The sequence below is a fragment of the Pseudophryne corroboree genome, chromosome 1 (assembly GCF_028390025.1).
Source record: "Pseudophryne corroboree isolate aPseCor3 chromosome 1, aPseCor3.hap2, whole genome shotgun sequence".
In the NCBI taxonomy this organism is placed as follows: domain Eukaryota; kingdom Metazoa; phylum Chordata; class Amphibia; order Anura; family Myobatrachidae; genus Pseudophryne; species Pseudophryne corroboree.
In genome coordinates this window covers 631972485-631998454 of record NC_086444.1, presented here as the reverse complement: position 1 = coordinate 631998454, position 25970 = coordinate 631972485, and the positions used below count along the sequence as shown (strand labels likewise).

Genomic DNA, 25970 nt, shown 5'->3' with positions numbered 1-25970 from the left:
ATAGTTTCAGCTGCTACCCATCTACCTCTCTCATTCCACTATGTCACAGAGGAACCGCAAAGCCCCTGCTCTGGCTAAACCTAGTATCCTCCGGGCTTGGGAGAAAGCAGGCGCTACTCCTCATAACTCCCCCACCGTGGACCCAATGTCGGATACCGATGATGCTCCTTCTCCGAAGACTGGTCTCACGACCCAAGATGTAATTGCTATCGTCACTAAGACCATTCAGACGGAAATGAGGTCGGTCCTAGCTGAATTCAGAACTGAATTCGCTGATCTGGGCACCCGCACTGACTCCCTGGAGCGTAAAGTGGATGAAGTCTGCCAATATCAGGTAGTGGTCGAACAGGAGCTATCAGAGATTCGCGCGGATATGGCCCAGCAGGAAGACCACTTAGAGGACATGGACAACCGGAATCGCCGGAACAATATCCGGATCCGCAACATACCGGAGAGCGTCTCTATGGAGGGCCACCCGAGTTTTCTGGAGGGCTTGCTGCTGACTATGATTCCTGAGGTCTCTAAAGATTTCCTCCTTCTCGATAGAGCGCATAGAGCGCTGCGCCCACGTCCTCCCCCCACCCAACCCCCCCGGGATGTCATCCTGCGGTTCCACTATTACAAAACAAAAGAGAAATTCATGATGGCGGCTCGGGAACATCACTCAGTTATTTACTCCGGAACCCAACTGCAAATCTTCCGGGACTTGGCCCCCTCCACACTTCGAAAATGCAGAGACCTTACCGCTATCACCAAGGTCCTTCGAGACAACTCCATCAAGTATAAGTGGGGTTTCCCGTTTCAACTTCATGTTTCCAAAGATGGTTCTCACCATTCGATTAAAACGCTCGCCCAAGGCTACGACCTCCTTAGGTCCCTTGGCATCTTTGACTCTCTTCCTGATGAGATCCGGAATCATCTCACTATCACCTCCCCTAGAAGACCCGTGGCGCCTACCCCCGAATGGTCTACTAAATGAGCGATTGAGATGCCTTCTCCAGATTAGCTACTATATTTGACATTGCACATCAGCTCTCCCCTTTATCATATTATTCACATGGTACTGTCACGATCCGGGTATCTGGACGCCATTTCTTACCTATCAGATGCCTCCTAAGGCTGGCTCAGCGCTCCAGGACCGGATCCCATCTGTTATCCTGATGTGCACATTCCCGCATCCTCTCCTGTCTCTCTGGATGCAGTCACAGTAACGCCTTATACATCTGGCATGGCGTCTCCCGCGGCCTCCGCCGCCGTCCCTGAGCTTCTGCATTCAGAGTGGCGATTACGTCAGCCGCGGCCTCCGCTGTGTCCGCGTGGTCGGATGTGCATCTGTCAGCCTGACGTCTCCTGTCTCCGGTGGCCGGCGCCGCCATTACTGTTTTCCAGACCACATGGATTACAATCCAAACTTCCCTCCAAGTGTCTGCATGGGCGCAGCCATCTTGGATTCTGTCAGCTGATCTTTCCTACCAATCCGTTGTCAGTATTATTAATTTGCATAATTGCCTAGCCAATGCCTTCCTTGCTGCAGGTATAAATAGGTTGTGCCTGAGCAAGGAAGGCGTCAGTGCTTTGGTTGTCAAACCTAGTTCCAGTTTGTCTCTCTTCTGTGAATGTCTTCCAGGTTCCAGCTCCTGTCTCCAGACTTCTGCTATAGAGACCCGCACCAGCATTCCATCTGCGGTGTAGCCTGACTCTCCGATCCGTTCTGGACTCACCTGTTTCTAGCTACAACATCACCTGCTTCCAGCTCAGCTTCCAGCAGTGTACAGCTTCTCTTAAAGGGCCGGTGTCCTTTCTGCAGTTTACCACTCTCCACCGGTATTATTATTTCTCCGCTCTCAAATTCTACATTTCATCTACATTGCATCGCTCTCAAGCTTTATTTATTATTTAACTGGTTCCAGCCAGTATCCACTCCGTGCCAACACCTGTCTGGTTCTAACCAGTACCCACAGCAGCATTTTATCTACAGCAGTCCAGCTTTCCCTGGAACACCAGCTGGTACGACCCTGGGCTTTCCTCATTGCTACAGTTGAGCCTGGTAAGGACTTTCCAACTTGCAGATAATAAGAACTGTCTCATACCACCAGAGCTCTGTGGCCCCTGCCACCCTGTAGTACCCAGGAACTGTATTATTATTTCTCTGCTGACTTTTATGTTACTTTTTACTGCTACTGTGATGCATGGAGTTTGTCATAAATAAATATCATTGACTTTTACTCAAGTTGTCGTGGTCACGCCTTCGGGCGGTTTCTCTTCATGTTACTTACATGTCCAGGGGTCTGATACAACCTCCCAGGTTCCGGTACATCTCAGCCCCTACAACTGAGGCTGCCTTCCGTCACCTCAGGCCCTCAGTTGTGACAGTAAGCACTGACCTAATGAATCCAGCCGGAGACCAGGATCAAGCGGCCAGGCCGATGCAAGAACTGGCAGCCCGACTTGAACATCAGGAGGCTGCACAGGGCCACATCATCCGCTGTCTCCAGGATCTCTCTACTCGGCTGGATGGGATTCAGACAACTCTCCGTGGATCAGACGCATCTGGGGCGTCAACCACAGTGACTCCAACTATAACCCCACCCACCTTACCCGTTTCTGCTCCACGTCTTCATCTTCCAACGCCAGCAAAATTTGACGGATCTCCAAGATTCTGCAGGGGATTTCTCAACCAGTGTGAGATTCAGTTTGAGCTACAACCTGGCAATTTTCCCAGTGACCGTACAAAAATTGCCTACATCATCTCTCTTCTCAGTGGCTCCGCCCTTGACTGGGCATCACTGTTATGGGAGAGGTCCGACACCCTGCTATCTTCTTACACTGCATTCGTGTCAACATTCAGGCGCATCTTCGACGAGCCAGGCCGGGTAACTTCAGCTTCGTCTGAGATTCTCCGTTTACGCCAGGGATCACGTACTGTAGGACAATATCTTATACAGTTCCAGATCCTGGCATCTGAACTGGCATGGAACGACGAGGCCCTGTATGCTGCATTCTGGCATGGTTTATCCGAGCGTATTAAAGATGAGTTAGCTACCAGAGACTTACCCTCCAAGTTAGATGAGCTAATCTCACTTTGTACGAAAGTTGACTTACGTTTCAGAGAGAGAGCAATTGAGCGTGGAAGATCATCTGCTCCAAAATCTTCTGCTCCTCCTCCTCGCCAACTGTCACCAACTAAAGATGAACCCATGCAAATTGGCCGTTCCCGTTTAACTCCTGCTGAGCGCCGAAGACGTCTCTCTGAGTCTCTTTGTCTTTACTGTGCAGCTCCGTCTCACACCATCAATGCCTGTCCCGAACGTCCGGGAAAACTCCAAACCCTAGCTCGCCCAGGAGAGGGCCGGCTAGGAGTAATGATCTCCTCTCCATCTCCTCATGATTGTAATCTCCCAGTCTCGCTTCAAGTTGCTCAACGTTATCGGAACGTCATTGCCCTCCTTGATTCCGGAGCAGCTGGGAACTTTATTACTGAAGCCTATGTTAAACGGTGGTCCCTACCCACCGAGAGACTTCCTTCCTCCTTTTCCTTAACTGCCGTGGATGGCAGTAAAATTTTTGATACTGTTATTGCTCTAAGGACTCTACCAGTTCGTCTGAGAGTGGGAGTTCTTCATTCCGAACCTATTTCACTTTTAGTGATTCCAAGAGCCACACATCCTGTGGTCCTGGGCCTTCCATGGCTCCGTCTTCACAATCCTACAATTGATTGGACGACTACGCAAATTCTGGCATGGGGTCCCTCCTGTGCTGAGACATGTTTGTTTAAAGTGTTGCCTGTCTGTTCTTCCTCCCCCAGGTCGTCTGATGTTCCACCTCCTCCATATCAAGATTTCACGGATGTGTTCAGTAAAGCTTCTGCTGATATCCTTCCTCCTCATAGAGAATGGGACTGCCCGATTGATCTCGTTCCAGGGAAGGTTCCACCTCGAGGCCGAACTTATCCGTTGTCTCTGCCTGAGACGCATTCTATGGAGGAATACATTAAAGAGAACCTAGCAAAGGGGTTCATTCGACCTTCTTCTTCTCCAGCCGGCGCAGGCTTCTTTTTTGTAAAAAAGAAAGATGGTGGTCTGCGGCCGTGCATCGACTACAGAGGTTTGAACGACATTACCATCAAGAACCGTTATCCTTTACCCCTGATTACTGAGCTCTTTGACAGAGTTAGCGGAGCTACCATCTTTACAAAGCTGGACTTGAGAGGTGCATACAATCTCATCCGGATCCGTGAGGGTGACGAGTGGAAAACCGCATTTAACACCCGTGACGGACATTATGAGTACCTCGTCATGCCCTTCGGATTGAGCAATGCTCCAGCTGTCTTCCAGCATTTCGTCAATGAGATCTTCAGAGACATTCTATACCGCCATGTCGTGGTCTATCTAGATGATATCCTCATTTTTGCCAACAATTTAGAGGAACATCGTTTTTGGGTAAAGGAGGTTCTGTCCCGTCTCCGTGTCAATCATCTCTATTGCAAATTAGAGAAATGCGTCTTTGAAGTCAACTCCATTCCGTTTCTAGGGTACATTGTGTCCGGTTCCGGACTAGAGATGGATCCTGAGAAACTACAAGCAATCCAGAATTGGCCGGTACCCTTAACCCTCAAAGGGGTCCAGAGGTTCTTAGGGTTCGCCAATTATTACCGAAAGTTTATACGAGACTTTTCCACCATTGTGGCGCCTATTACTGCTTTCACCAAGAAGGGTGCTAACCCGTCCAAGTGGTCTGAAGAAGCCATGCAAGCTTTTCATCTTTTAAAACAGAGGTTCATCTCTGCGCCTGTCCTGAAACAGCCTGACATCGACTCTCCTTTCATCTTAGAGGTGGATGCCTCCTCCGTTGGAGTAGGAGCGGTGTTATCTCAGAGGGCTAAAGATGGCCATTTACATCCTTGCAGTTTCTTCTCACGGAAGTTCTCCCCAGCGGAGCGCAACTATGCCATTGGCGACCAGGAGTTGCTAGCCATCAAGCTCGCTCTAGAGGAGTGGAGATATCTGTTGGAGGGAGCTTCTCATTCTATCACCATCCTTACAGACCACAAGAACCTTCTATATCTGAAAGGCGCACAATGTCTCAACCCTCGTCAGGCCAGATGGGCACTTTTCTTTTCCAGGTTCGACTTTAAACTCCAGTTCTGTCCGGGCTCTCAGAATCGCAAGGCCGATGCCCTTTCCCGCTCATGGGAGCAAGAAAATGAGTCAGAGTCTTCAGACAAGCATCCTATTATAAATCCGTTGGCATTCTCCACGGTAGGGATGGACTCTACGCCCCCATCAGGGAAAAGTTTTGTGAAGCCGACACTAAGGAAGAAGCTCTTGCATTGGGCCCATGCTTCCCGCTTTGCCGGACATACAGGTATCCAAAAAACCCTGGAGTTTATCTCTAGGTCCTATTGGTGGCCAACTCTGAAAAAGGACGTTTTGGAGTTTATTGCATCTTGCCCAAAGTGTGCTCAACATAAAGTATCCCGCCAGTCGCCTGCGGGGCAACTGGTTCCACTATCTGTTCCCCGTCGACCATGGACCCATTTGTCGATGGATTTTATTACAGATTTGCCCATGTGCAACAAGTTTAATACCATCTGGGTGGTAGTTGACCGGTTCACCAAGATGGCACACTTCATTCCTCTCACCGGTCTTCCGTCAGCTTCCAAGTTGGCTCAAGTATTCATACAAGAGATCTTTCGACTCCACGGTCTTCCAGAAGAAATTATCTCAGATCGAGGAGTTCAATTCACAGCCAAATTCTGGCGAAGTTTATGTCAAGTCCTCCAAGTCAAGCTAAAGTTTTCCACGGCTTACCATCCTCAGACCAATGGTCAAACTGAGAGGGTGAATCAGGACTTGGAGTCCTTCCTCCGCATCTATGTGTCCTCCTCTCAAGATGACTGGGTTCAATTACTTCCCTGGGCCGAGTTCTGTCATAACAACCAGTATCATTCTTCATCTTCTTCAACACCATTCTTCACCAACTTTGGATTCCACCCTAAAGTCCCTGAGTTCCAACCGCTTCCAGCAACTTCTGTTCCCGCAGTGGATATCACCTTGCATCAGTTTGCCAATATCTGGAAGAGCGTACGATCTGCTCTGCTCAAGGCATCGTTCAGGTACAAGAAGTTTGCGGATAAGAAGCGTCGGGCAGTTCCTGCTCTCAAGGTGGGTGATCGGGTATGGTTATCCACAAAGAATTTGAGGTTAAGAGTTCCCAGTATGAAGTTTGCACCTCGCTACATCGGTCCTTTTAAAATTGATCAAGTCATCAATCCTGTTGCTTACAGACTCCAGTTGCCTCCCTTCTTAAAAATACCCAGGACATTCCATGTTTCCCTGTTGAAACCGCTAATCTTGAATCGGTTTCATTCCTCACTTCCTCCAACTCCGAAAGTCCAAACTCAACGAGGCGTTGAGTATGAAGTAGCCAAGATCCTGGACTCACGTCACCGTTACGGTCAACTTCAGTATCTTATTGACTGGAAGGGCTATGGCCCTGAGGAACGTTCTTGGACCAATGCTTCTGATGTCCATGCTCCTGCCTTGGTCCGGAGATTCCATTCCAAGTTTCCTCAAAAGCCAAAGAAGTGTCCTGGGGCCACTCCTAAAGGGGGGGGGTGCTGTCACGATCCGGGTATCTGGACGCCATTTCTTACCTATCAGATGCCTCCTAAGGCTGGCTCAGCGCTCCAGGACCGGATCCCATCTGTTATCCTGATGTGCACATTCCCGCATCCTCTCCTGTCTCTCTGGACGCAGTCACAGTAACGCCTTATACATCTGGCATGGCGTCTCCCGCGGCCTCCGCCGCCGTCCCTGAGCTTCTGCAGTCAGAGTGGCGATTACGTCAGCCGCGGCCTCCGCTGTGTCCGCGTGGTCGGATGTGCATCTGTCAGCCTGACGTCTCCTGTCTCCGGTGGCCGGCGCCGCCATTACTGTTTTCCAGACCACATGGATTACAATCCAAACTTCCCTCCAAGTGTCTGCATGGGCGCAGCCATCTTGGATTCTGTCAGCTGATCTTTCCTACCAATCCGTTGTCAGTATTATTAATTTGCATAATTGCCTAGCCAATGCCTTCCTTGCTGCAGTTATAAATAGGTTGTGCCTGAGCAAGGAAGGCGTCAGTGCTTTGGTTGTCAAACCTAGTTCCAGTTTGTCTCTCTTCTGTGAATGTCTTCCAGGTTCCAGCTCCTGTCTCCAGACTTCTGCTATAGAGACCCGCACCAGCATTCCATCTGCGGTGTAGCCTGACTCTCCGATCCGTTCTGGACTCACCTGTTTCTAGCTACAACATCACCTGCTTCCAGCTCAGCTTCCAGCAGTGTACAGCTTCTCTTAAAGGGCCGGTGTCCTTTCTGCAGTTTACCACTCTCCACCGGTATTATTATTTCTCCGCTCTCAAATTCTACATTTCATCTACATTGCATCGCTCTCAAGCTTTATTTATTATTTAACTGGTTCCAGCCAGTATCCACTCCGTGCCAACACCTGTCTGGTTCTAACCAGTACCCACAGCAGCATTTTATCTACAGCAGTCCAGCTTTCCCTGGAACACCAGCTGGTACGACCCTGGGCTTTCCTCATTGCTACAGTTGAGCCTGGTAAGGACTTTCCAACTTGCAGATAATAAGAACTGTCTCATACCACCAGAGCTCTGTGGCCCCTGCCACCCTGTAGTACCCAGGAACTGTATTATTATTTCTCTGCTGACTTTTATGTTACTTTTTACTGCTACTGCGATGCATGGAGTTTGTCATAAATAAATATCATTGACTTTTACTCAAGTTGTCGTGGTCACGCCTTCGGGCGGTTTCTCTTCATGTTACTTACATGTCCATGGGTCTGATACAACCTCCCAGGTTCCGGTACATCTCAGCCCCTACAACTGAGGCTGCCTTCCGTCACCTCAGGCCCTCAGTTGTGACAGGTACATTGTTTTGCGTATTTGACTTTATGATTTAGTGGACTGTATGTTATTTCAGACTCCTGCATGATGCCCCATGGTGACCCTATTCTTATGATGGCTGCGTGCTTTGGGGTGAATCGGCATTGTGCCCCTTCGCTCCAGGGGACGACATAGTCTTCTAAAAACAATTTGTTCGTTCCAAATGTTAGGTTCTTTACACATTGCCACTAGTTCCTATAAATTTCAATGTATACCTGCCTACTGCTGCCTTTTCTATAGAGGGGTTAGCTAATTTTGCATTTAAATGTCCTCTTGCTATGTTTCTTATACCATGCTAGTTCCTCCCCCTCCCTATTACATTGTCTTACACGTTTGATTTGGTTGCTTGATGGTCTATATGTTGTCTGGACCTCCTACACATCAGTCCTTGGTGGTCCCTTTTTTTTGTGTTGGTCTCGTGCCTTGACTTGGTAAAGCTAATCTACCGCTCAATCCTGAGGGACTACCCTGGCGTATAACTTAGACATGTTTGTTTTGGTTGCTATTGTTTTCGCAAACCACCACTGATTCATCTAGGCATCGTTGTAGGACTATTTGATGTTTTTTAAATGCCTTGGTTGAATTCACATCTTAATGTATTGTTATTAGATACATAGATATTGTCTGCAATGTCTTCTCTTCTCACCCTGCTCCTCTCTACTCACTGACCCGATTCTCCCACACCCCTTGCCCTGGCTCGCAGAATGTATCTTCCCTTTTTCCGTATGGTCCTCTTTCTCCTTGTTTTTTGTTATTATTGGCGCTACCCCCCACTCCGAAGGGGCTGCCCACCTGGCACCCGCCCCTTCACTCCTGGACCCAACCCGTTTTTAGGAAAGGGTCTATCCCTTAAGTTCGTACTTACGTTCCCCCTCACCCATTTCTTTTATCTTTTTCTTCCCTCTCTAATGTCCCCTGGTCGGCCATGTCAAGGGTTAGTCTTTCTACTGAGCTATGCTGTTTTTCAACCTCCATGACTCTAAAAGTTTTGTCCATTAATGTCAATGGCCTCAATTCCCCGACCAAGCGCTCCATGGCGTTTCAGTTTTTTGCCCGACAAAAAGCGGATATCAAATTCTTGCAGGAGACCCATTTTAGGGCCCCTCACCCCTCTTTTAGCTCCAAACGTTATCCTCATGCCTTTTATTCTACAATGCCAGCTAAGCGCAGAGGCACTGCCATTCTGGTCCACCGTGACCTTCCCTTGGTCGTCCGGGACACAGTCCTCGATGACCATGGCAGATTTGTAATTCTTTCCAGCTCCCTTAATCAAACCCCCATCACCTTGGCATCGGTGTACGCGCCAAACATGTAGCAGGGTTCATTCTTTAAGACGTTCTCTGACCATCTTTCTAAATTTTCGAATCCCTGGGTTATTGTGGCCGGTGATTGTAACGCTACATTAGACCTCCCATAGTGACAGATCCCGTCCATGCTTGGGGCATTACAAAACTATCTAAACTCCTTCAGTCATACGTCAAAGCTCACAATTTATATGATAGCTGGAAAACACTTTACCCGTCCGCTAAGGGCTACACGCACTATTCCCCACAACATGATATATATACTCGTATCGATTACGTTTTTGTAGATAGGGATTCCACTCAAACCCTCTCGGGCGCTCAAGTAGTCCCGATCACCTGGTCTGACCACTATGCGATATTACTTGATTTCGCTACTCCTCATAAACCCTAGACTTCCCGTAAGTGGCGCCTTAATGAGTCCTTGCTTCTTAAGTCTTCCAACGTGTCTCAAATCGATGCCGCGATTCATCACTATTTTGTTGATAATGTCTCCTCCGACATCTCACCGGCAATACTATGGGAAGCACATAAGGTAACACTGCGAGGTTTCCTCATTAGCCTTACGTCTATCCAGAGGAAGGTTGAATCTAAACGGATCGCAGACTTAGAGGCTGACTTGGCTTCAGTGACTCTCCGCCATCAACGCTTCCCCAAACGCAAACTATACCTAAAGATACTTCCCTTGAAAGGACAACTGTCACAAATCCTTACTAAAAAAACGATAAAATCACTCTTGTGGATCCGTCAGAAATTTTACGAAAAGTCAAATAAGGCAGATACCCTGTTAGCCCGCCGACTACGTGAGAAACGCACGCTTAATCGAATCCTGGCTTTGAGATGCCCTAATGGATCCACAACATGTGACCCTAAACTGATGGCCTCCCACATCCAAGATTATTATACTTCCCTCTATAACCTCGCCTCCGAGGTCTCTACCGCTCCACACCATGTTTCAGCTATCCAACAGTATCTTTCCTCTTGTCATTTACCGACACTCTCTGCAGCAGATCTTAAGACACTCGACGCTCCTATTACTCACGAGGAAATCCTTACTACAATTAAGCAACTTCGCCGTTCTTCCGCCCCGGGTCCTGATGGGTACACTGCCATATATTATAAAAAAAATTCCCAAGCCCTTCTTCCTATGTTGCACTCACTCTTTAATTCATTGATGGAAGGGAGCTCCCTCGATGCAGCCACCACCAGAGCCAATATTATAGTTATCGCCAAACCTGATCGTGATCCACTAGAAATGAAAAACTATAGGCCCATTTCATTGTTAAACACAGATCTAAAGTTATTCGCTAAAATCCTTGCAAACCGGCTCGCCCCTTATCTCCCCACATTAAACACCCGGACCAAGTGGGTTTCATCCCCAACTGTCAAGCTGCAGACAATACTCGGCGTCTTATTGATCTCATACACCTCTCCCATCGGGACTCCCTTCCGGCTCTGGTGGTGGCTCTTGATGCGGAAAAGGTCTTTGATAGAGTAGCCTGGCCTTTCATACAGCAAGCCCTACAGGCTATAGGAATACATGGTCCATTTTATAATGTCATCACTTCGCTCTATTTTAACCCTTCGGCATCTATCCTGGTTAACTGTCTTTCCTCCCTGCCCCTACCTATTAGAAATGGCACCCGGCAAGGAAGTCCACTTTCTCCCCTACTTTTTGCCCTGGTAATGGAACCGTTAGCGGCAAAAAAACGGCTGAACTCCAACATCTCGGGTATCTTGGTAGACAACCATGAATATAAAATTGCGTTATATGCAGATGATGTCATATTGACTCTGACCGAACCACACACTTCCCTGCAACATCTCTTTGAGGAGATTCAAACATATAGCTCCCTTTCGAACTATAAACTCAATGCCGACAAAACAGAGGTTCTAGACCTACACATTTTCCCTACAACATCTCTTTGAGGAGATTCAAACATATAGCTCCCTTTCGAACTATAAACTCAATGCCGACAAAACAGAGGTTCTAGACCTACACATTGCTCCGCAGGATCTTAGTCTTTTACGTTCCTCTCATTCCTTTAAATGGCAAAGCACTAAACTCAAATATTTAGGCATTTACCTAACCAAATCCTATTCATCGTTATATGCTGCCAACTTTCCACGTTTAATATCTTCACTGAAATCCAATCTCACTGCGTGGAATAAATTGTTTATCTCTTGGTTTGGACGCATCTCGGCAGTCAAGATGAACCTATTGCCGCGCATATTGTACTTATGGCAAACCCTTCCAATTCACATCCCCATTAAGATATTGAAGAACCTTCAGCGAGACATATCTAACTTCATCTGGGCTGGGAAAAAACCCAGAGTCAAAATGCGGCTGCTCCAACAACACCGCTCAGAGGGCGGTCTTGGTGTACCAGACCTTATTCGCTACTACTGTGCTACGCATTTGGCCTCTTGTGTTCTGTGGCACTCACCCCCGGCACAGAGAACGTGGACTTTTCTTGAGGCGCATTCTCTTCATATGTTCTCACCCTCAACCCTGCTCTGGTGTCCGTCCCGCTCCCACCCGAACTCTACTCTTCTCTTACCAACGGTGCGCTTTTCTTTGTCGATATGGGATTTTTGTACTCGCTTCTATCAACTCCGTTCTCACAACCCTTATTTAACTCCTTTATGGAATAACACACAATCAGGGCCGTCTTTCCGTATGGGCTCAATGGGCTCTTGCCCAAGGGCCCCAGGAGTGTAAGGGCCCTAGGCTGATAGCTGAGGGTCCCCTCTTTCCAGGGGTACCAGATTTTTGAAAATCGGGCCAGGGGAACCAGAGATATCCGACTTCAAAGCAGTGGTCTCCATCCAAGCCTGTTAATTGCTCTACCCAGCCAGATATCTCAGATTCTGTTTGACTTACAGTTTTTCTGATGGTATACTCCAAAAGCTGGGACTCTCCCCTTTTGGTGAACACTGGCATCTTGTCTCTACTATGCCCAGAACCAGAGATATCAGCCTTCCAGCAGCTGGTCCCTGCTCCAGCTCCACACGCTTGGTATACAGTTTTATATTTTCGTTGGTGGATTGCTCTGGCTCCTGAACTCTGATCCCCAAGTCCCCAGTACCTCCTGAAAGGTGAGACTCTCTAGTGTTTTTATCCCATTGAAAGCTAAGAAATCTATTTCCAGGTACTGGAGATATCTGCAGTCAAGCAAGCTGTCCTCCCACCGGAAAATGATGAATATTAAGCCAACTCCACTATCCACCCCTCCCCTGCACATTAAAAAACCCCTACCATCCTGGAAGTTATGTACCAGGGCCCCTTCATTCAGCCCAATGCCACCTTCTACAGTTTAGTGTTCTCACTTCTGACCCATCTGTGCAGTAAAGGATTAACAGAAATCACTGCTCCAGGTCCTACAGTACATGCTGAGCGACAGATAGAACACCCCCTGCCGCCCACGGGCAGGCCCGGCGACAGGGGGGGTCAAAGGGGACATCCATCCCGGGCCCCGACGTTGTGAGGGGCCCCAAGGTCCACCTGCAGCAGTTGCAGCATGGATTCACGTTTGTAATTGTAGGTATAAGTTTTGATATCGCGGCATCTCGCCGGCCGACCGCTGTGTGTAGCTCCCATCTCCCAGGTCAGCTGTCCGGAACTCCTGAAGTCCCCGTGTGTAGCGACGTCGCGCCGGGCTATGCGCGACATCGCTGCGTCCTCCACTTCTCTCCTCCCCGACCGCCCTGTGTCTCTGCTGTGAGGAGCAGCCGAGCAGGAGCGGGACTGCAATCGGCTATAGAGACCGCACGGCCGGCGCAGCTCACAGACAGACTTGAGGAATACAACAGCCTCAGGCTGTCTGGAGACTCGGAGCCTTGTCTGGATAGCGGCAGGCAGCTGTGTATATTGGTAAGTGTGCGCTCTTGGCTCTCCAGGAGTTTGGGGATTTGGAACTAGGCTTCTGAAAGGAGCTGATAAATGTTTTCTTGATGCACTGGATAAAACAATATTAATAGAATTATATGTTAAATATGCTTATCCAGGGTGTTTATGTTATGTGAGATTTATTTTATTGATTAATGCCATTGTTATACAATGTATAATTATTTTAATATTGTTCTATCCAGTCAAGAAATCATTTATCAGCGCCACCATCTCTTTCTTTTTATATATTGTTTATTGTGGGTCTGACTACCCCCTTTTTATGGTGGCAGCTTGCAGCAAAGCACACCATTTCAAGCGCCTGGGTTGTATTTATTTACCATTTTAGCTTCTTAAAGGACTGTTTCCCACGGAATGTAGTTGGGATCCTGGCAGTCAGAATGGTGACGCCGGCATCCCAAACGTAAGTATGCCAAGGAGGGTTAGGGTTAGGCTGCGGGGGAAGGGTTAGGTTTGCAGGCAGGGATGTGTGGGTCTGAGGTCAAGGGGGAAGGTGGAGTAGGTTGAGGAGGGGGAGGGGCCAGCAGAGATATCAGTGTATCGGGCCCCAAGATTTCTGTTGCCGGCCCTGCCCACGGGTCATCAAAGCTGCTGCTGATAGCACCCCCAACCCCTACCGCTGGAGGATAAGTAGGGGCCCCAGTGCATTGTTGTGCCCAGGGGCCCACACTGCTGTTAAGACGGCCCTGCACACAATTCCCTCCGGGCAATAATCACTCTGCATATCACCATTGGACCACAACATTCTTTTTCTGCAGGACGTAGCCCCTCTCTCCTCATTTCCATCCTTTGCGGATCTACAATCCCGTTTTTCACTCCCCCATTCAGTTTTATTTATCAGTTTTTACAAATTAGACATTTCTATGGAACTCTCTCTAAACCCACCCAACCTATTATAGCTACCCCCCTAGAGATATGGTGTCGCGGATCTCATTCGACGAAGGGACTACTTTCTCACATTTACCGGGTGTTACTGTCACACAATGTCCCCCCCAAGGAGAGTCACGAACTGACATGTTCGAATTGCTGAAAATTCATATGCACTGTACTACCGCTGGTACCTGGTTCCTACTAGACTGCAAACTATCTATCCCACGTGCTCGGCTGAGTGCTGGAGATTATGTGGGCACCGGGGGACCCTACTGCATGTTTGGTGGTCTTGTCCATCGATCCGACAGTATTGGAGACAAATCCATAAATTGGTTTTAGATGTTGCACACATAACCGTCCCTGACTCGCTTCTTTATTCGCTACTCTCTCGTCCCATTCCTGACACCTCACGTCACCAACGTGCCTTAATTAAACACATTTTGAATACGGCTAAATGTCAAATTGCGTCTAATTGGAAACCCACGACCCCTCCCACTCTGACCGCTACTATTAACGCAGTTTGGTTCACATATAAGCTAGAGAGAATTACAGCTGCACTCCGAGACTCCCCAGTATCCTTTACTGAAACATGGACACCTTGGACCCAACACTTTAATGCTGAACCGCCATTGACAACTATTTAATATTTAATATTTAATATTTAATCTGTACCTTATTTATGCCCCAGTTTTCTATTATACATGGCTCTGACTGGCCGACCTCTCCCTCTCCCCCTCCCCCGTTCTTTATTATCCCCTCCCGCCCTTGCTCCCTTTTCTTTATCCTGTATCCCTCTCCATTTTGTTCTTAACTTCTTTTTTTTCCTTTTTCATTTTAATCGCTATTTGTAACAATTTATGTAGCCTGTTTGAACGGAGGATTGTTTGATATCCGCCAATTGATATACCTGTTTAGCGCCCCCCTCCCTATTATGTTATTTCATTATATCCTTATATGCCTCTTACTGTTTATAACAGTTTATTTGTTTGTTTATATGCTTATAAAATCAATAAAACGTTTAAAATAAATAAATAAATAAATAAATCTCTTGGGAGGGCAGGGCAAACACAGATTTCTGGGGGGAAGGGGGGGGTGTTTCCAAATGTTTGATTTTGGAGCAATTGTCGCCAGCCCATGAAGGATGCATAATTAGCATGTAACCACTAACAAGTGTAACGGGTGATATCCCAGCTAGATTTTGAATAACAGTATTGTATTATTATGCTAGTGCCTCCACCCAAGCCTCAAAGGTTATGTTCCCCAGGTGTAGGCTCGGAACAGTCCTCTAAGGTCAGATAATATGCAATACCAATCGGTGTAGCAAGATTCATTTAACAGCAATTACATTAGCATAAGAATTAGGCACGTATTAAAGAAAACATTACGTTTATTTTCTCAGGAACCGTTCTTAGTTCTTGATGCCTTTAAATTAAATCAGAGATTAAACAGAAAAAGGTACAGTAAATGAACAATAGCATCCTTTGTCACAGAACTGACTTTTGTACACACAAGCATTACTTGTTGTAATTTTTCTGCTGTGGACAAAAAATCTTTGTCCCCTTTCTGACTCTGAACCCTTCATTAACTACTTTGTCCCTTTCCTGAAGGTATTTCTCTTATAGGGGGACATTTACTAAGCAGTGATAAGAGCGGAGAAGTGAGCCAGTGGAGAAGTTACCCATGCCAACCAATCAGCTCTGAAGTAACATCTATAATTTGCATACTATAAAATGAAACAGAGCTGCTGATTGGTTAATGGGGCAATTTATCCACTGGCTCACTTCTCCACTCTTATCACTGCTTAGTAAATGTCCCCCATAGTCACTTACAGGGCTATCTAGCTACATAGCCTCCATTTTGTAGCTTCTCTATACCTACATCACCTCCCCCAACTCTCCATACTCACACTCAATCACACCCAATATGAGTTTTCTGACATTATAATTTAATAACAGAGTAATTATATTTCAAAATATTTGAGATCTCAAAATACCCCTTTTATTTTTGTAAGAGTGTACTTTAAATCTTTACTCAAATCCGGGCTGAGGATGCCCTGAAGTAATTCATTCGATGGATGATATGGTTATCAATAATTTCAAGGCAAACGATGGTTAGATGCCTAGAATCCTGCTAATTAGCTGTATTTTACAGATGCTAGAAGTTAATCTCGGCTCCAGAAAGTTATCATCTGAAATAAGTACAATACATTCCTTAATGCTGGTTAGATAACTTAAGACACTGATGAGGTGTGTTATATTGCCTTGTGGAGAAGCATATGCTATCTACTATATCTAGTACCTTTAGTGATATAACTCCTATAGTTCTTAGGGGGACATGCACTAAGCAGTGATAAAAGTGGAGAAGTGAGCCAGTGGAGAAGTTGCCCATGGCAACCAATCAGCATTGACGTAACATTTCTAATTTGCATACTATATAATTGTATGGAGCAGCTGATTGGTTGTCATGGGAAATTTCTCCACTGGCTCACTTCTCCACTTTTATCACTGCTTAGTACATCTCCCCCTTAGTCTTTAACACTTAAAGAGGGCAGATTAAGGTTATAGTTTGTGGATGATATGAAGATTGATGGCTGTATGAGTATATAGAGTCTGGACAGGAAGAGTAGGGAGTTCTTTAAGTGAAGAGCGGCATGGGAGAAGTCATTGGCAGATCTAAGAGGGTGTGATGGATAGTGTCAAAGAGGCATGAGGTGCATGTTAGAGATGTGCACTTGAAATTTTTCGGGTTTTGTGTTTTGGTTTTGGGTTCGGTTCCGCGGCCGTGTTTTGGGTTCGACCGCGTTTTGGCAAAACCTCACCGAATTTTTTTTGTCGGATTCGGGTGTGTTTTGGATTCGGGTGTTTTTTTCAAAAAACACTAAAAAACAGCTTTAATCATAGAATTTGGGGGTCATTTTGATCCCAAAGTATTATTAACCTCAAAAACCATAATTTCCACTCATTTTCAGTCTATTCTGAATACCTCACACCTCACAATATTATTTTTAGTCCTAAAATTTGCACCGAGGTCGCTGGATGACTAAGCTAAGCGACCCTAGTGGCCGACACAAACACCGGGCCCATCTAGGAGTGGCACTGCAGTGTCACGCAGGATGGCCCTTCCAAAAAACACTCCCCAAACAGCACATGACGCAAAGTAAAAAAGAGGCGCAATGAGGTAGCTGTGTGAGTAAGATAAGCGACCCTAGTGGCCGACACAAACACCGGGCCCATCTAGGAGTGGCACTGCAGTGTCACGCAGGATGGCCCTTCCAAAAAACACTCCCCAAACAGCACATGACGCAAAGAAAAAAAGAGGCGCAATGAGGTAGCTGTGTGAGTAAGCTAAGCGACCCTAGTGGCCGACACAAACACCTGGCCCATCTAGGAGTGGCACTGCAGTGTCACGCAGGATGGCCCTTCCAAAAAACACTCCCCAAACAGCACATGACGCAAAGAAAAAAAGAGGCGCAATGAGGTAGCTGTGTGAGTAAGATAAGCGACCCTAGTGGCCGACACAAACACCGGGCCCATCTAGGAGTGGCACTGCAGTGTCACGCAGGATGGCCCTTCCAAAAAACACTCCCCAAACAGCACATGACGCAAAGAAAAAAAGAGGCGCAATGAGGTAGCTGTGTGAGTAAGATAAGCGACCCTAGTGGCCGACACAAACACCGGGCCCATCTAGGAGTGGCACTGCAGTGTCACGCAGGATGGCCCTTCCAAAAAACACTCCCCAAACAGCACATGACGCAAAGAAAAAAAGAGGCGCAATGAGGTAGCTGTGTGAGTAAGATAAGCGACCCTAGTGGCCGACACAAACACCTGGCCCATCTAGGAGTGGCACTGCAGTGTCACGCAGGATGGCCCTTCCAAAAAACACTCCCCAAACAGCACATGACGCAAAGAAAAAAAGAGGCGCAATGAGGTAGCTGTGTGAGTAAGATAAGCGACCCTAGTGGCCGACACAAACACCGGGCCCATCTAGGAGTGGCACTGCAGTGTCACGCAGGATGGCCCTTCCAAAAAACACTCCCCAAACAGCACATGACGCAAAGAAAAAAAGAGGCGCAATGAGGTAGCTGTGTGAGTAAGATAAGCGACCCTAGTGGCCGACACAAACACCGGGCCCATCTAGGAGTGGCACTGCAGTGTCACGCAGGATGGCCCTTCCAAAAAACACTCCCCAAACAGCACATGACGCAAAGAAAAAAAGAGGCGCAATGAGGTAGCTGTGTGAGTAAGATAAGCGACCCTAGTGGCCGACACAAACACCTGGCCCATCTAGGAGTGGCACTGCAGTGTCACGCAGGATGGCCCTTCCAAAAAACACTCCCCAAACAGCACATGACGCAAAGAAAAAAAGAGGCGCAATGAGGTAGCTGTGTGAGTAAGATAAGCGACCCTAGTGGCCGACACAAACACCGGGCCCATCTAGGAGTGGCACTGCAGTGTCACGCAGGATGGCCCTTCCAAAAAACACTCCCCAAACAGCACATGACGCAAAGAAAAAAAGAGGCGCAATGAGGTAGCTGTGTGAGTAAGATAAGCGACCCTAGTGGCCGACACAAACACCGGGCCCATCTAGGAGTGGCACTGCAGTGTCACGCAGGATGGCCCTTCCAAAAAACACTCCCCAAACAGCACATGACGCAAAGAAAAATTAAAGAAAAAAGAGGTGCAAGATGGAATTGTCCTTGGGCCCTCCCACCCACCCTTATGTTGTATAAACAGGACATGCACACTTTAACCAACCCATCATTTCAGTGACAGGGTCTGCCACACGACTGTGACTGAAATGACGGGTTGGTTTGGACCCCCACCAAAAAAGAAGCAATTAATCTCTCCTTGCACAAACTGGCTCTACAGAGGCAAGATGTCCACCTCATCATCATCCTCCGATATATCACCGTGTACATCCCCCTCCTCACAGATTATCAATTCGTCCCCACTGGAATCCACCATCTCAGCTCCCTGTGTACTTTGTGGAGGCAATTGCTGCTGGTCAATGTCTCCACGGAGGAATTGATTATAATTCATTTTAATGAACATCATCTTCTCCACATTTTCTGGAAGTAACCTCGTACGCCGATTGCTGACAAGGTGAGCGGCGGCACTAAACACTCTTTCGGAGTACACACTTGTGGGAGGGCAACTTAGGTAGAATAAAGCCAGTTTGTGCAAGGGCCTCCAAATTGCCTCTTTTTCCTGCCAGTATAAGTACGGACTGTGTGACGTGCCTACTTGGATGCGGTCACTCATATAATCCTCCACCATTCTTTCAATGGGGAGAGAATCATATGCAGTGACAGTAGACGACATGTCCGTAATCGTTGACAGGTCCTTCAGTCCGGACCAGATGTCAGCATCAGCAGTCGCTCTAGACTGCCCTGCATCACCGCCAGCGGGTGGGCTCGGAATTCTGAGCCTTTTCCTCGCACCCCTAGTTGCGGGAGAATGTGAAGGAGGAGATGTTGACAGGTCGCGTTCCGCTTGACTTGACAATTTTCTCACCAGCAGGTCTTTGAACCCCAGCAGACTTGTGTCTGCCGGAAAGAGAGATCCAAGGTAGGTTTTAAATCTAGGATCGAGCACGGTGGCCAAAATGTAGTGCTCTGATTTCAACAGATTGACCACCCGTGAATCCTTGTTAAGCGAATTAAGGGCTCCATCCACAAGTCCCACATGCCTAGCGGAATCGCTCCGTGTTAGCTCCTCCTTCAATGTCTCCAGCTTCTTCTGCAAAAGCCTGATGAGGGGAATGACCTGACTCAGGCTGGCAGTGTCTGAACTGACTTCACGTGTGGCAAGTTCAAAGGGCAGCAGAACCTTGCACAACGTTGAAATCATTCTCCACTGCGCTTGAGACAGGTGCATTCCACCTCCTATATCGTGCTGAATTGTATAGGCTTGAATGGCCTTTTGCTGCTCCTCCAACCTCTGAAGCATATATAGGGTTGAATTCCACCTCGTTACCACTTCTTGCTTCAGATGATGGCAGGGCAGGTTCAGGCGTTTTTGGTGTTGCTCCAGTCTTCTGTACGTGGTGCCTGTACGCCGAAAGTGTCCCGCAATTCTTCTGGCCACCGACAGCATCTCTTGCACGCCCCTGTCGTTTTTTAAAAAATTCTGCACCACCAAATTCAAGGTATGTGCAAAACATGGGACGTGCTGGAATTTGCCCAGATTTAATGCACACACAATATTGCTGGCGTTGTCCGATGCCAGAAATCCACAGGAGAGTCCAATTGGGGTAAGCCATTCCGCGATGATCTTCCTCAGTTGCCGTAAGAGGTTTTCAGCTGTGTGCGTATTCTGGAAACCGGTGATACAAAGCGTAGCCTGCCTAGGAAAGAGTTGGCGTTTGCGAGATGCTGCTACTGGTGCCGCCGCTGCTGTTCTTGCGGCGGGAGTCCATACATCTACCCAGTGGGCTGTCACAGTCATATAGTCCTGACCCTGCCCTGCTCCACTTGTCCACATGTCCGTGGTTAAGTGGACATTGGGTACAGCTGCATTTTTTAGGACACTGGTGACTCTTTTTCTGAGGTCTGTGTACATTTTCGGTATCGCCTGCCTAGAGAAATGGAACCTAGATGGTATTTGGTACCGGGGACACAGTACCTCCAACAAGTCTCTAGTTGGCTCTGCAGTAATGATGGATACCGGAACCACGTTTCTCACCACCCAGGATGCCAAGGCCTCAGTTATCCGCTTTGCAGCAGGATGACTGCTGTGATATTTCATCTTCCTTGCAAAGGACTGTTGGACAGTCAATTGCTTGGTGGAAGTAGTAAAAGTGGTCTTACGATTTCCCCTCTGGGATGACCATCGACTCCCAGCAGCAACAACAGCAGCGCCAGCAGCAGTAGGCGTTACACGCAAGGATGCATCGGAGGAATCCCAGGCAGGAGAGGAATCGTCAGAATTGCCAGTGACATGGCCTGCAGGACTATTGGCATTCCTGGGGAAGGAGGAAATTGACACTGAGGGAGTTGGTGGGGTGGTTTGCGTGAGCTTGGTTACAAGAGGAAGGGATTTACTGGTCAGTGGACTGCTTCCGCTGTCGCCCAAAGTTTTTGAACTTGTCAATGACTTATTATGAATGCGCTGCAGGTGACGTATAAGGGAGGATGTTCCGAGGTGGTTAACGTCCTTACCCCTACTTATTACAGCTTGACAAAGGCAACACATGGCTTGACAAATGTTGTCCGCATTTCTGTTGAAATACTTCCACACCGAAGAGCTGATTTTTTTGGTATTTTCACCAGGCATGTCAACGGCCATATTCCTCCCACGGACAACAGGTGTCTCCCCGGGTGCCTGACTTAAACAAACCACCTCACCATCAGAATCCTCCTTGTCAATTTCCTCCCCAGCGCCAGCAACACCCATATCCTCCTCATCCTGGTGTACTTCAACACTGACATCTTCAATCTGACTATCAGGAACTGGACTGCGGGTGCTCCTTCCAGCACTTGCAGGGGGCGTGCAAATGGTGGAAGGCGCATGCTCTTCACGTCCAGTGTTGGGAAGGTCAGGCATCGCAACCGACACAATTGGACTCTCCTTGTGGATTTGGGATTTCGAAGAACGCACAGTTCTTTGCGGTGCTTTTGCCAGCTTGAGTCTTTTCATTTTTCTAGCGAGAGGCTGAGTGCTTCCATCCTCATGTGAAGCTGAACCACTAGCCATGAACATAGGCCAGGGCCTCAGCCGTTCCTTGCCACTCCGTGTGGTAAATGGCATATTGGCAAGTTTACGCTTCTCCTCCGACAATTTTATTTTAGATTTTGGAGTCCTTTTTTTACTGATATTTGGTGTTTTGGATTTTACATGCTCTGTACTATGACATTGGGCATCGGCCTTGGCAGACGACGTTGCTGGCATTTCATCGTCTCGGCCATGACTAGTGGCAGCAGCTTCAGCACGAGGTGGAAGTGGATCTTGATCTTTCCCTAATTTTGGAACCTCAACATTTTTGTTCTCCATATTTTAATAGGCACAACTAAAAGGCACCTCAGGTAAACAATGGAGATGGATGGATACTAGTATACTTATGGATGGACTGCCGAGTGCCGACACAGAGGTAGCTACAGCCGTGGACTACCGTACTGTGTCTGCTGCTAATATAGACTGGATGATAATGAGATGAAATCAATATATATATATATATAATATCACTAGTACTGCAGCCGGACAGGTATATATATATATTTATTATGTAATGACTGATGACGGACCTGCTGGACACTGTCAGCTCAGCAGCACCGCAGACTGCTACAGTAAGCTACTATAGTAGTATGTATAAAGAAGAAAGAAAAAAAAAAACCACGGGTAGGTGGTATACAATTATGGATGGACGAGCGACTGCCGACACAGAGGTAGCTACAGCCGTGGACTACCGTACTGTGTCTGCTGCTAATATAGACTGGATGATAATGAGATGAAATCAATATATATATATATATATATAATATCACACTAGTACTGCAGCCGGACAGGTAGATATATTTATTATGTAATGACTGATGACGGACCTGCTGGACACTGTCAGCTCAGCAGCACCGCAGACTGCTACAGTAAGCTACTATAGTAGTATGTATAAAGAAAGAAAAAAAAAAAACCACGGGTAGGTGGTATACAATTATGGATGGACGAGCGACTGCCGACACAGAGGTAGCTACAGCCGTGGACTACCGTACTGTGTCTGCTGCTAATATAGACTGGATGATAATGAGATGAAATCAATATATATATATATAATATCACACTAGTACTGCAGCCGGACAGGTATATATATTTATTATGTAATGACTGATGACGGACCTGCTGGACACTGTCAGCTCAGCAGCACCGCAGACTGCTACAGTAAGCTACTATAGTAGTATGTATAAAGAAGAAAGAAAAAAAAAAAACACGGGTAGGTGGTATACAATTATGGATGGACGAGCGACTGCCGACACAGAGGTAGCTACAGCCGTGGACTACCGTACTGTGTCTGCTGCTAATATAGACTGGATGATAATGAGATGAAATCAATATATATATATATAATATCACTAGTACTGCAGCCGGACAGGTATATATATTTATTATGTAATGACTGATGACGGACCTGCTGGACACTGTCAGCTCAGCAGCACCGCAGACTGCTACAGTAAGCTACTATAGTAGTATGTATAAAGAAGAAGAAAGAAAAAAAAAAACGGGTAGGTGGTATACAATATTATATATATATTATATACAATTATATATATATATATATATATATATATATTAAACTGGTGGTGATTATTAAACTGGTGGTCAGGTCACTGGTCACACTATCAGCAACTTGCAAGTAGTACTCCTAAGCAGACAATCACAATATATATTATACTGGTGGTCAGTGTGGTCACAATGGCAGTGTGGCACTCTGGCAGCAAAAGTGTGCACTGTACGTTATATGTACTCCTGAGTCCTGCTCTCAGACTCTAACTGCTCCCCACTGTCAGTGTCTCCCCCACAAGTCAGATATACATTATACAGTCACACTATCTATCTATCTATCACTTCAGCAAGTAGTAGTACTCCTCCTAATGCTCCCCAAAATTACTACTGTGTCTCTCTCTACTCTAGTCTCACTCTCTTCTCTATAAACGGAGAGGACGCCAGCCACGTCCTCTCCCTATGAATCTCAATGCACGTGTGAAAATGGCGGCGACGCGCGGCTCCTTATATAGAATCCGAGTCTTGCGATAGAATCCGAGCCTCGCGAGAATCCGACAGCGGGATGATGACGTTCGGGCGCGCTCGGGTTAACCGAGCAAGGCGGGAAGATCCGAGTCGCTCGGCCCCGTGTAAAAAAAAATGAAGTTCGGGCGGGTTCGGATTCCGAGGAACCGAACCCGCTCATCTCTAGTGCATGTGCAATGAAAGCACATGCAGGATACCTCTTACCAACAGGCATACACTCATCTCTGCATCAGCAAACAATGAGTTTTCTTTCTGTGTGTGAGCTGCATAAATGAACTTAGAAGAAGACAGAGCAAACGTGAAGCTTTTCTTAACTTTGCATTTGCATTTATTAAGTTTTCAGAGTTTATACCTCAATTCTTCAGTGACCACACAATGAATATATGATAAACACACGTCAGTATTTATGGTTAATACAGTAGGAAACTCCCACCAGCATCAAGATAAATGTCATCAGAGGGATGGACAAAGTGATGTGAGTGGCAGGTGATTGTCCCACATCTTATCATAGCCCAGTGTGTCCTGCTGCTGCATCACAATAAATGACGAATCACGGCCAGGGGTTCTCTATCACTTTATAACATGCTGAAATAAAGCAGAAATCATTTTTATTTTATCTGAGGAGACTCTTCACAATGATGAGCAGCAAGTATCCAGCTTTCTTTCCAGTTTAACCCAATATGCTGAGACGCATATGCAGTGTCGGACTGGGGCATGAAGGGCCCACCGGGGGAATGCAGTGATAGGGGCCCATACTTAGGTGTGTGGCCAGCCTACAAAGGGGGTGTGGCCAGCCTCCACAGAGGATTGAAATACACAGTTGTCTTGTGCAGTGTAATGCAACATATCTGCCATGTATAATACAAGTGCACAGTCTGGAACCTGATCCCTAGAGGAAGGAGTGGGCTCTCAGGCAGTGGGGCCTACCGGTGGTTTCCCTGGTACCCCTGTGGGCCAGTCCAACCCTGCGCATATGTCTTTATAGAGACGGTCCTCCATTTACATTAAAAGTGCTGGTTTTCCTCCTGAATTCAGGAAATACCGCACCTATACAGTGTCATTTGTTTACTTTAGTACTTCTGGTGTCTATAGTGTTGTATTGTAAGCTGTGCTCATGGGAATTTGTACCTGGATACTTGTGGCATCCGTATACAGTATATCTTTAATAGTATAATTCTTATATATCAGTCTGTATATAACAAGAAGAGAAAACTTTTTGTCTCCCAGGAAAGACCTACGGTATTCCCGAGTCTCCCAACCCGATACACCACCCTACCAACCCATGGTCATGGAAAATACCCACATGCCCCAGTGCATCACCCAGGTATGTGTCCACATACATTTGTTTTTCAGTAAGAATCAATCCTGTAAGAGATTTACAGAAAATGACAAATGCATTGGTGCCTCTTTTTTAATTATTATTTTTAGATATATCTGATCCATCCTACCACCTACACTCAGCTAGGCAGCCAAGACCCACATCACCCTCTTGGGCACGTCCTCATTCATCAGTGACTCATGGAGGCTCTCTTTTAAGGTGAAGTAGAAATTAAAAAATTCCTAAGTGCTTTTAAATGTTTTTTTTTTAAATCCTTTTCCATAAATATATTAAATAACTTGTTATACATCTTGTCAGAACTTGCAAATGGGAGAGATGTTGTGTGCGCTCACCTATGATTTATGGTATACTGCATAGCTGCAGATATTACCAAAATGATATGCGCTTATACAGTATTATACTACACAGAAACAGTTCAATTTGTAACTACTTTACTTGATAGAACATAGCAAAAAATTGTCACAATATAACATTTAAGTGCATGCAGTGGTCTTTCTTAATATTGTATCAGCCTAAGCTGTTGGAGGCGTTTGGCTGGCTAGTGTACAATGTCAGAAATACATCATACCAACCAAGGGAGTAGCTACCATAGGTGCAGGCAGTGCAGCTGCTATGGGGCCCAGAGCTGAGAGGGGCCCACCTTCCCTGTCAAAGTTACATATGTTATATACATTTTTCACCATTGGGTAGTATATAAGGGCCCTTACAAACTTTTGCCATGGAGCCTACAGTATATCTAGTTATGCCCCTGGACCTGCTCAATGTAATGTGGTATAAAATTAACAGGAGGGTATTATAATGTTACATATTATATGCTGGGGCACTGTAATGTGGCACAGTATGAAGTGGAGGCACTACAGTGTGGCATA

At 46.8% G+C, this 25970-nt stretch overlaps 1 protein-coding gene across 1 annotated transcript in view; it reads left to right on the top strand.

Moving 5' to 3' along the window:
• MEF2B (myocyte enhancer factor 2B) overlaps nt 1-25303 on the top strand; it is a 71908-nt gene extending 46605 nt beyond the window's left edge. Inside the window, exons 6-7 of the mRNA XM_063954759.1 lie at nt 24990-25086; nt 25191-25303. Coding sequence (XP_063810829.1) covers nt 24990-25086; nt 25191-25303 — 210 coding nt within the window. The remainder of the gene's footprint in view (nt 1-24989; nt 25087-25190) is intronic.
• Nucleotides 25304-25970: the final 667 nt, after the last annotated feature.